Genomic DNA, 11,857 nt, shown 5'->3' on the forward strand with positions numbered 1-11,857 from the left:
CATGGAGTTGATCCAGCTCCATGCCTGGTGGTCCGTTTCCAGATCAAAGGTCCGTCCCAGAAGGTAATAACGTAGGCTGTCCAAAGCCCACTTGATGGCAAGACAGTCCTTTTCAATGGCCGAGTACCTAGATTCTCTGGGATGCAGTTTACGGCTCAGATAGAGTAGCGGTTGTTCCTCGCCCTCCTTTCCTCGGGCTAGGACGGCTCCAAGGCCCACACCGGAGGCATCAACTTGAACACGGAACCGCTGGTTGAAGTCAGGACTCTGTAAGACCGGGGAAGAGCATAGAATGGCTTTGACCTTCTTGAAGGCAGTTTCACATGTTTCTGTCCATTTGACTAGATTAGAGGATGCTTTGGTTGTCAGTTCGACAAGAGGAGCTGTGATGGTAGAGAAGTTGGGCACAAATCTTCTGTACCACCCAGCAAGCCCCAAGAATGACCGGACATGCTTTCTTTGTTCGGGGTCTATGACTGTTTTGGATTGCCTTCACCTTGTCCAATTGAGGACGTATTTGCCCGTTGCCAAGATGGTAACCTAAGTAGCACACCTCAGTTTTGGCCCACTCACATTTCTGGGTGTTAAGAGTGAGCCCGGCAGAATTGATCCGAAGCAGGACTTGACGCAGGTGATTGATTGATTGATACTTTTATTAGTAGATTGCACAGTACAGTACATATTCCGTATAATTGACCACTAAATGGTAACACCCCAATAAGTTTTTCAACTTGTTTAAGTCGGGGTCCACGTTAATCAATTCATGGTGAGCGAGGTGGTCTTCCCAGGAAGTGCTGACAACCACCACATCATCAAGATAGGCAGCAGAGAACTGGCCACAACCCTGCAGAGCGCGATCCATTACCCGTTGAAAGGTTGCGGGGGCTCCGTGGAGTCCGAACGGCATAACAGTGTAATGATAGAGACCATTTGGGTCACGGAAGGCAGTGTACTCCCTTGACTCCTTCTCTAAAGGGACTTGCCAGTATCCCTTACTCAAGTCAAGGTTGGTGATGAACACAGCTTTCTTTGCCTAACTTCTCAAGAAGTTCATCAATACGTGTCATGGGATTAGCATCAAATTTAGAAACGGCATTCACTCTGCGTAGGTCATTACATACTCTTATTGTGTTGTCTTTTTTAGGAACAATGACAATGGGGTTACACCACTCACTTTTTGAGGGTTCAATCACTCCTAGATCCAGGATGGTTTGGATTTCATGGTTGAGGGGCTCCATCATCCGCTCAGGCACTCTGTATGGGCGCTGACGGATAGGTGTAGGGTTTTTTAAATGAATGATATGTTCAATCAGTGGAGTTCTTCCTGGCTTTCCACCTTACAATACTGGGAATTCTTCACACACTTGCAAGAGTTTAAGGGCAGATTGTGGAGACAAGTGACTTACATCAGGTTTTTGTGGTGTAGTGAGCATGGACAGATCTGTCTCCTCCACATCATCCTCCATTTTTACTTCCCGTGCCAGCATCACCGTTTCCTCTTGCAACTCCTTCCTTTGAGTGGGCACTTGACTGGCCTGGACATCCTTTACTTCCACAGAGGATTTCCTCTCCTTCCATTCCTTCAGAAAGTTGATGTGGTAAAGTTGGGATGCCTTTCCTTTGTCCAACAGTGCTTGCACTGGACGGCCATTAAGACAAGCTGGCATCATGTTAGGTTTGGCCTCAGGTTCAGGATTGGGTGCAAGAGCAGGTGCCATGACTGAAGCTGGCAAAGAGGGATGGGGAACCTGACAGAAGCTGGACAGCTTGGGACCTTTCAATGAGCAGACTGGGGCTCGATCCCCTAGCTGTTGGCAGTGGTAACTTTGAGATCCCAAGTGTCGGGTGGCAATGACGGAGGAGACTGATGAGATGGCTGGTCGAGGGGCCACGGTGATGAGGCTGGACCGGACGACTATGGCGGAGGAGCGCGAAGTTGGATGGAACACCGACGAGTCTGAAGAAGACGTCAAAGGTTTTGAGAACTCTGGGGCTAGGCGTGAGCAGCATAGGAAGAGGTCTGGGAAGGTTAGGTGGTGTCACACTTTGTATATAACTTGATGTCCTCACGATGTAATGAATACAAACACACACACGTGACTGTGTATGGAACTTAATGTCCCCAGTAATAAATACAAACATACATGTTACTCTGTATACAACCTTATGTCCCGACAATGCAAACACACGTGACTCTGTATACAACTTAATGTCCCCACAATGTCATAAATACAAACACACACACGTTACTGTGTATATAACTTAATGTCCCCACTATGTCAGAAATGCAAACACACATGTTACTGTGTATACAACTTAATGTCCCCACTATGTCAGAAATGCAAACACACGTTATTGTGTATACAACTTAAAGTCATCACTATGTCAGAAATGCAAACACACACTTTACTGTGTATACAACTTAAAGTCCTCACTATGTCAGAAATGCAAACACACATGTTACTATGTATAAAACTTAAAGTCCTCACAATGTCATAAATGCAAACACACACAGGTGACTGTGTATACAACTTAAAGTCCTCACAATGTCATAAATGCAAACACACACAGGTGACTGTGTATACAACTTAATGTCCCCACAGTGTAAACCCACACACACGGGAGACAATGTGTGTGTGTGTGTCAAGGTTGTATAACGATCACAAAGTTGTGATACACAAAGTGACACAAAAAACACACATTTGCATGTTTTAAAGCTATGATAATTGATCCGACGCTTTGTTTTGTTACACCTCTTCTCTCCATGCAGACTGGACCTGCAGGAGGCGGAACCATCCGAGTCCAGCAGTGACAAACGCGCGCACACACACTCACACATACGCACACACACACACACACACACACACACTCAACCATTATTGAAGAAGTATGTCAGTGAAAGAGAAGATTGAAGAACAGAGAAAGTGAGCAGACTGGAATGTAACCACGTGATCAGGTGATCAGGTGACCAGGTGACCAGGTGACCATGTGACCACTTGAGGTGGGTGAGGCGAAAGAAAGAGTAACGTAGACGATAAGAGGAGTCCAAAAAAATGGCGTTCTAGCTATGCAACACGACCAAATGTTGCGTTTTGTTTGTTTGTTAGTTTGTTTGTGGTGATGTCGGGACAACAAAAGTGTGCCTTGTGTACATTGGTGGGAGCCGGAATGTTCCGTGTGTGTGTTTGCCGCGTGCGCTGTCCTGGTTAGCGTTAGCGTGGCGAGGTAGCCTGCATGATGCCTGCTGATCCCGACGTCATGTCTTCTCGGATGTTTGCTAACGTTAGCCAAACGTGTCCTGCTGTCCCCCCCGCGCCCCCACTCCGCCACCGGCATGCTAAGCTAGGCTAGGCTAACGCTCAATAAAAAGATGAAATCCTCAGCTGTCCTTTGTCCTTCTTGTGTCGCCTCACCGCGGAATAAACTACATGCTACCTTTCGTGCTATGTTACATATTACAGTACATGCTAGCTAACATCCTACTTTTCACGCTATGGTACATGCTATATTGTATGCTGTATTACTCGCCAGATTACATGCTATCTTACGTTATAATATATGTATATTATAACAGTGGTCCCCAACCACCGGGCCGTGGCCCGATTGGTACCGGGCCGCAGAAGAATTTTTTATTAAAAAAAAAAAAATTTTTTTTTTTTTAAATATTTTTTATTCTTATTAAATCAACATAAAAAAACACAATATAAACTTACAATTAGTGCACCAACCACAAAAACCTCCCTTTTTCATGACAAAGGAAAAAAAAAAAAAAGGACACCCCCCACCCGGGCCGCGGGACAAATTATTAAGCGTTGACCGGTCCGCGGATACAAAAAGGTTGGGGACCACTGTATTATAAGATAAGTTATCTGCTATATTACATGCAACATGACTTGCCAGATCACATGCTATGTTACATATTACAGTTTATGCTATGCTACATGCTATATTATACCATAAGCTATATGCTCAATTACATCCTACTTTACATGCTACGGTACATGCTATGTTATATGATACGTTACATACTATGGTCGGTGCTAACTTAGATGCTACATTGAGGCTACACATCACATGGAGACGTGGGGGGGGTTGGGGGGTCCCTCAGGACTGATAAAAGTGATGAATGAAAAAGCTTTTAAAGACAAATCAAAGGAGAAGATTTGACTTTCTTGCAATTATGAAGATGTTTTATATTTTCTCCTTTTGTGCGCGCAGAAAGGAAAGGTCGTCGAGGTCGTGCGCATCCAAGCGTGCAATTACTGCTGAGGCGGCGGCGAGGGGGGGGGGTGGGTGGTGTGGTGGCGAGGGGGTCGTATTAACGAGACGCTCCCCCGTTAAAGACATCACATCACATCTTCATCATCGTCATCGCCGCCTGCGTCGCTCTTTTATTTTGAAGTTCCGCTTCCTGCTGAAGTGTGTGGGAAGTCGCCCCCCCCCCGGGTCACACGCTCTGCAGGAAGTGGCTCTATCACTTCCTCTTTGGGCCGGAAGCAGGAAGGAACTTATGTTACTTGTTTAGTAAGTTCTTATTATTTGTGCTGCACCGTCTTAATAAATATATTTCACGTATTCTAGGACTAAACATCCACTCCCTCCAATGGGCTCACCACCCATAGCGGGGGCCGTAGAGGTCGGGTGTGATGTGAGCTGGGCGGCAGGGCACTTGGCAGTCCAGAAGCTGGCTCTTGGGACGTGGAACATTACCTCACTGGGGGGGAAGGAGCCTGAGCTAGTGCGCGAGGTGGAGAAGTTCCGGCTGGATATAGTCGGACTCCAGCAAGGGCTCTGGAACCAGTTCTCTCAAGAGGAGCTGGACTCTCTTCCACTCTGGCGTTGCCGGCCGTGAGAGGCGAAGAGCTGGGGTAGAAACTCTTGTTGCCCCCCGGCTCAAAGCCTGCACGTTGGATTTCAACCCAGTGGACGAGAGGGTAGCCTCCCTCCGCCTTCGGGTGGGGGAGACGGGTCCTGACTGTTGTTTGTGCTTAGGCACCAAACAGCAGTTCAGAGTACCCACCCTTTACTGGAGAGGGCTCCCCTGGGTGATTCCCTTATCCTACTGGGGGACTTCAACGCTCTTGGAACCTGGAGAGGCGTGATGGGGAAGAATGGCTGCCCGGATCTGAACCTGAGCGGTGTTTTGTTATTGGACTTTTGTGTTGGTGGCTTCACGGTGGCAGAGGGGTTAGTGCGTCTGCCTCACAATACAAAGGTCCTGCAGTCCTGGGTTCAAATCCAGGCTCGGGATCTTTCTGTGTGGAGTTTGCATGTTCTCCCCGTGAATGCGTGGGTTCCCTCCGGGTACTCCGGCTTCCTCCCACTTCCAAAGACATGCACCTGGGGATAGGTTGATTGGTAACACTAAATGGTCCCTAGTGTGTGAATGTTGTCTGTCTATCTGTGTTGGCCCTGTGATGAGGTGGCGACTTGTCCAGGGTGTACCCCGCCTTCTGCCCGATTGTAGCTGAGATAGGCGCCAGCGTCCCCCCGCGACCCCGAAAGGGAATAAGCGGTAGAAAATGGATGGATAGATGGATGGACTTTTGTGTTGGTCACAGATTGTCCATAACGAACACCGTGTTCAAACATAAGGGTTTCCATATGTGCACTTGGCACCAGGACCCACGATTGACTTTGTAGTTGTGTCATCGGATTTGCTGCCTCATGCTTTGGACACTCGGGTGAAGAGAGGGGCGGAGCTTTCTAGCGATCACCACCTGGTGGTGAGTTGGCTGCGATGGTGGGGGAGGATGCCGGACAGACCTGGCAGGCCCAAACGCATTGTGAGGGTCTGCTGGGAACGTCTGGCAGAGTCTCCTGTCAGAGAGAGTTTCAATTCCCACCTCCGGAAGAACTTTGAACATGTCACGAGGGAGGTGCTGGACATTGAGTCCGAGTGGACCATGTTCCGCACTTCTATTGTCGAGGCGGTTGATTGGAGCTGTGGCCGCAAGGTAGTTGGTGCCTGTTGTGGCGGTAATCCCAGAACCCGCTGGTGGACACCGGCGGTGAGGGCTGCCAACAAGTTGAAGAGAGAGTCCTATCGGGTTGTTTTGGCTCGTGGGACTCCGGAGGCAGTGGACAGGTACCGACAGGCCAAGCGATGTGCGGCTTCAGTGGTTGTGGAGGCAAAAACTCGGACATAGGAGGAGTTCAGGAAAGCCATGGAAAACGACTTCCGGATAGTTTCGAAGCGATTCTGGACCACCATCCGCCGCTTCAGGAAGGGGAAGCAGTGCACTATCAACATTTTTTTGTGGCAGGCCATTTAAATGCTGTGGCGGGCCAATTTAAAAATGTCGTGGGGGGCCAATAAAAATATCGTGGGGGTCCAATAAAAATAATTTGGCGTACCAATAACAAATGTTGTGGCGGGACAAAATAACTGCTGGGGCGGGCCGAATTAAATGTTGCGGCGGGCCATTTAAATCGGGTGGCAGGCCACTTTTAATGTCGTGGGGGGCCAATAAAAAAATGTGGTGGGCCAGTGAAAAATGTTGTGGCGGGATTTATGAAATGCTGCGGCGGCCCAAGTTAAATGTCATTGCGGGCCATTTTAAATGTCGTGGGGGGCCAATAAAAAAATGTTGTGGCAGGATATAACAAATGCGATGGCGGGCCAATAAAAATGTTGTGGCGGGCCATTTAAATGGGGTGGCAGGCCAATTTAAATGTTGTGGGGGGCCAATAAAATTTGTTTGTGGTGGGCCAATTAAAAAATGTAGTGACGGGCCATTTAAATGCTGTGGCAGGCGAGTTTAAAAGTTGTGGGGGGCCAATAAATAAAATGTCGTAGCGGGCAAATAACGAATGTTGTGGCCGGCCAATCTAAATGTTGTGCCGAGCCACTTTAAATGTTAAAGGTGGTGGGACATTTAAATTTTGTGGCAGGCTCGTTAAATGTCTTCGTGGCACGCTTTAAATGTCGTGAAGGGCCAATAAAATTTGTTTGTGGTGGCCCAATAAAAAATGTAGTGACGGGCCATTTAAATGCTGTGGCAGGCCAGATTAAATGTCGTGGGGGGCCAATAAAAAAAAGGCGTAGCGGGCCAATAACAAATGTTGTGGACAGCCACCTTAAATGTTGTGGCGAGCCACTTTAAATATTAGAAGTGGTGGGACATTTAAATATCGTGGCAGGCACGTTAAATGTCTTGGCGGCCGTTTTAAATGTCGTAGGTGGCCAATAAAAAATGTTGTAAAGGGACATAAATGCTGTGGCAGGTCAATTTAAATGTTGTGGCGGGCCATTTAAATGGGGTGGTGGGCCACTTTAAATGTCATGGGGGTCCAATAAAATTTGTTTGTGGGGGGCCAATAAATAAATGTTGTGGTGAGCCACTTTAAATGTTAACTGTGGAGGGACATTTACATGTTGTGGTAGGCACGTTAAATGTCTTGGCGGCCCACTTTAAATGTTGTGGTGGGCCAATAAGAAATGCTGTGGCGGGCCTCTTTAAATGTTGTGGCGGGCCACTTAAAATGTTGTAGGGGGGCCAATAAAATTTGTTTGTGGTGGGCCAATAAAAAAGTGTATTGGCGGGCCATTTAAATGCTGTGGCGGGCCACCTTTAAATGTGGCGAGCCACATTAAATGTTAAAGGTGGTAGGACATTTAAATTTTGTGGCAGGCACCTTAAATGTCTTGGCGGCCCACTTTAAATGTCTTAGGGGGGCCAATAAAAAATGCTGTGGCGGGCCTCGTTAAATGTCGTGGCGGGCCTCTTTAAATGTTGTGGGGGGCCAATAAAATTTGTTTGAGGTGGGCCAATAAAAAAGTGTATTGGCGGGCCATTTAAATGCTGTGGCGGGCCAATTTAAATGTTGTGGCGAGCCACTTTAAATGTTAAATGTGGTAGGACATTTAAATTTAGTGGCAGGGACCTTAAATGTCTTGGCGGCCCACTTTAAATGTCTTAGGGGGGGCCAATAAAAAATGCTGTGGCGGGCCTCTTTAAATGTTGTGGGGGGCCAATAAAAAAGTGTATTGGCGGGCCATTTAAATGCTGTGGCAGGCCACCTTAAATGTGGCGAGCCACATTAAATGTTAAAGGTGGTGGGACATTTAAATTTTGTGGCAGGCACGTTAAATGTCTTGGCGGCCCACTTTAAATGTTGTGGTGGGCCAATAAAATGGTTGTTGGCCAATAAAAAATGCTGTGGCGGGACATAACAAATGTCGCGGGGGCCAATAAAATGTTGTGGTGGGACAATAAATGCCATGGCGGGCCTTTTTAAATGTTGTGGCGGGCCAAATTAAAGGTCGCAGTAGGACATATTTGTGAAGTGAATTATATTTATATAGCGCTTTTTCTCTAGTGACTCAAAGCCCTTTACATAGTGAAAGCCAATATCTAAGTTACATTTAAAGCAGTGTGGGTGGCACTGGGAGCAGGTGGGTAAAGTGTCTTGCCCAAGGACACAACGGCAGTGACTAGGATGGCGGAAGCGGGAATCGAACCTGCAACCCTCAAGTTGCTGGCACGGCCGCTCTACCAACCGAGCCATGACGGTTGTGTACGTTGTGGTGGTCTACCAACGCACGGTTTAATGACTGTCTGTACTGGTGAGGCCATGGTCCCTGAACGCACCGCCACGGCTGTCATTAGGAGTGTGTGTGTGTAAGTGTGTGTGTGTATGTAAGTGTGTGTGTGTGTGTGAATGTAAGTGTGTGTGTGTGTATGTAAGTTGTGTGTGTGTGTGTATGTAAGTGTGTGTGTGTGTGTGTATGTAAGTGTGTGTGTGTGTGTGTGTGTGTGTGTGTGTGTATGTAAGTTGTGGGTGGGTGTGTGTATGTAAGTGTGTGTGTGTGTGAATGTAAGTGTGTGTGTGTGTATGTAAGTGGGTGTGTGTGTGTATGTGTGTGTGTGTGTGTATGTAAGTGTGTGTGTGTGTGTATGTAAGTGTGTGTGTGTGTGTGTGTGTATGTATGTGTGTGTGTGTGTGAATGTGTGTGTGTGTGTTTATGTAAGTTGTGTGTGTGTGTGTGTATGTAAGTGGGTGTGTGTGTGTGTGTATATAAGTGGGTGTGTGTGTATGTAAGTGTGTGTGTGTGTGTGTATGTAAGTGTGTGTGTGTGTGTGTGTATGTAAGTTGTGTGTGTGTGTGTGTGTATGTAAGTGTGTGTGTGTGTATGTAAGTGTGTGTGTGTGTATGTATGTGTGTGTGTGTGTGTGTGAATGTGTGTGTGTGTGTATGTAAGTGGGTGTGTGTGTGTATGTAAGTGGGTGTGTGTGTGTGTATATAAGTGGGTGTGTGTGTGTATGTAAGTGTGTGTGTGTGTGTGTATGTAAGTGTGTGTGTGTGTATGTAAGTGTGTGTGTGTGTGTGTGTGTTTTAGAGTGATTGAGTTTTCCCAGCAGCCATCAAAAGATATTTAAAAAGCCATTTGATAAAAGACGGCAAGAGGCCACAAAGCGTCCGAAAGGCCCCCAAAATAAAAGAGATGATGATGATGGCGTCCGACCGCGACGCTGGCGCCCGCCATCAATCATCCCTATGAGTGTGTGTGTGTGTGTGTGTGTGTGTGTGTGTGTGTGTGTGTGTGTGTGTGTGTGTGTGTGTGGACAGAGACAAAGACATAAGTTGATGTCTATGATCAATCATTTGCATATGGAGGTGTGCGGCTGAGATAACTGTGTGTGTGTGTGTGTGTGTGTGTGTGTGTGTGTGTGTGTGTGTGTGTGTGTGTGTGTGTGTGTGTGTGTGCGTGTGTGTAAACTTCAGCCGCGTAATTGCCGCCAACAGTTCATTCATCACGTCTGCCGAGGCATTTAGCGCTAATACTTCAGCTCCCATTAGCGCGGCGTGGAGGGAGGGAGGCCCGTACGTCTCGCCGACCTCTGACCCTGGCCGGGCGCCGGCGGGACCGCCCCCATCCATCACGCCACGCCGCCAGGGGAGCCACTTGGCGATGGACGTGTGGCTCCTCGCCATCGTCGTCGCCGTCGAGGCTTTGACCTCAGGAGTGTGCACGTGTTGCCTTCAAGTGCTCCGTAATTGTGGACGTCCACACCAACATGTGGACCGCCACAATAAAAGCAGTTTACAGTAAAAAACATCCTTCAATATATATATATATATATATATATATAGTGAGATAAAATAAACAATGACAGATGTAAAAAATGTACAAAATTTAAAAATGGAAAGTTTTTCAATTTAAAAAGTTTTACATTGTCAAAATTCAAATATTTCATGACTAAAAATAGTCAAAAATGGCAATTAGAACAAGTTTTGTCCTTCATGGCAAGTTCTGGACTGAAATCTCACCTTCTTGATCACACTGCTGGCACTCACAACTTTCTTTGGCCCCCATGGTGGTTCAGTTTGTGCTCCTCAAAAGATTTTTTTTTTTACAGGACTCCCTTAATCACACTGCTGTTGACAGATAAAGGACAAATATTAATAATAATAATACATAAATAATTATATATTTTTTTTAAATACATTTTTTTAAATATAGATTTTTTTATATATTTTTTGTCGCACTTTTAAAATATTTTTAAACCTAAAGTCCACATTTTCCAAGTAAATCAAAGTCTAAATGACAACTAAGTACCAAGACTACAGGACTAAATCTAAATGTGGTCTAGGTACCAAGACTACAGTACAAAGTCTAATTGAGGTCTAAGTACCAAGACTACAGTACTAAGTCTAATCGAGGTCTAAGTACCAAGACTACAGTACTAAATCTAATCAAGGTCTAAGTACCAAGACTACAGTACTAAGTCTAATTGAGGTCTAAGTACCAAGACTACAGTACTAAGTCTAATTGAGGTCTAAGAACCAAGACTACAGTACTAAGTCTAATTGAGGTCTAAGTACCAAGACTACAGTACTAAGTCTAATCGAGGTCTAAGTACCAAGACTACAGTACTAAATCTAATCAAGGTCTAAGTACCAAGACTACAGTACTAAGTCTAATTGAGGTCTAAGTACCAAGACTACAGTACTAAGTCTAATTGAGGTCTAAGAACCAAGACTACAGTACTAAGTCTAATTGAGGTCTAAGTACCAAGACTACAGTACAAAGTCTAATTGAGGTCTAAGTACCAAGACTACAGTACTAAGTCTAATTGAGGTCTAAGAACCAAGACTACAGTACTAAGTCTAATTGAGGTCTAAGTACCAAGACTACAGTACTAAGTCTAATTGAGGTCTAAGAACCAAGACTACAGTACTAAGTCTAATTGAGGTCTAAGAACCAAGACTACAGTACTAAGTCTAATTGAGGTCTAAGTACCAAGACTACAGTACTAAGTCTAATTGAGGTCTAAGTACCAAGACTACAGTACTAAGTCTAATTGAGGTCTAAGTACCAAGACTACAGTACTAAGTCTAATCGAGGTCTAAGTACCAAGACTACAGTACTAAATCTAATCAAGGTCTAAGTACCAAGACTACAGTACTAAGTCTAATTGAGGTCTAAGTACCAAGACTACAGTACAAAGTCTAAATGTGGTCTAAGAACCAAGACTACAGTACAAAGTCTAATCGAGGTCTAAGTACCAAGACTACAGTACAAAGTCTAATTGAGGTCTAAGTACCAAGACTACAGTACTAAGTCTAATTAAACTACGTACGCTCCAACTATTAAAAAAAAAAGACAATCCATCCATTTTTGCTACCGCTTGTCCCTTTTGGAGAGCAATCAGACTTTAATTAGTGACACATTTCACTCCAATTAAGGGCGACCTGTCATCACCTGACTGACATCACGTGACCACGGGTACTTCCTCCTTCGACTCACACGTGCACACGCGCACACACACGTCATCGCTCTCTCTCTCTCTTTAGCTCGGTCGCGCGCACGCACGCGCACGCCGCGCGACGCTCCCCGACATTCCTCCAC

The 11,857-nt window shown here is 45.9% G+C and overlaps 1 protein-coding gene across 5 annotated transcripts in view; it reads left to right on the top strand.

The window, feature by feature from the left end:
- The window catches only part of LOC133542387 (A-kinase anchor protein 6-like), a 151,833-nt gene extending 148,451 nt beyond the window's left edge, over positions 1-3,382 (top strand). For all 5 annotated transcript variants that reach the window (XM_061886443.1, XM_061886447.1, XM_061886446.1 and 2 more), the window contains one exon: positions 2,771-3,382. In XM_061886443.1, the coding sequence (XP_061742427.1) occupies positions 2,771-2,812 (42 nt within the window). In that variant the 3' untranslated portion in view covers positions 2,813-3,382. The remainder of the gene's footprint in view (positions 1-2,770) is intronic.
- The last annotated feature ends 8,475 nt before the right edge of the window (positions 3,383-11,857 follow it).

The sequence above is a fragment of the Nerophis ophidion genome, linkage group LG24 (genome assembly GCF_033978795.1).
Source record: "Nerophis ophidion isolate RoL-2023_Sa linkage group LG24, RoL_Noph_v1.0, whole genome shotgun sequence".
Taxonomy (NCBI): Eukaryota; Metazoa; Chordata; class Actinopteri; order Syngnathiformes; family Syngnathidae; genus Nerophis; species Nerophis ophidion.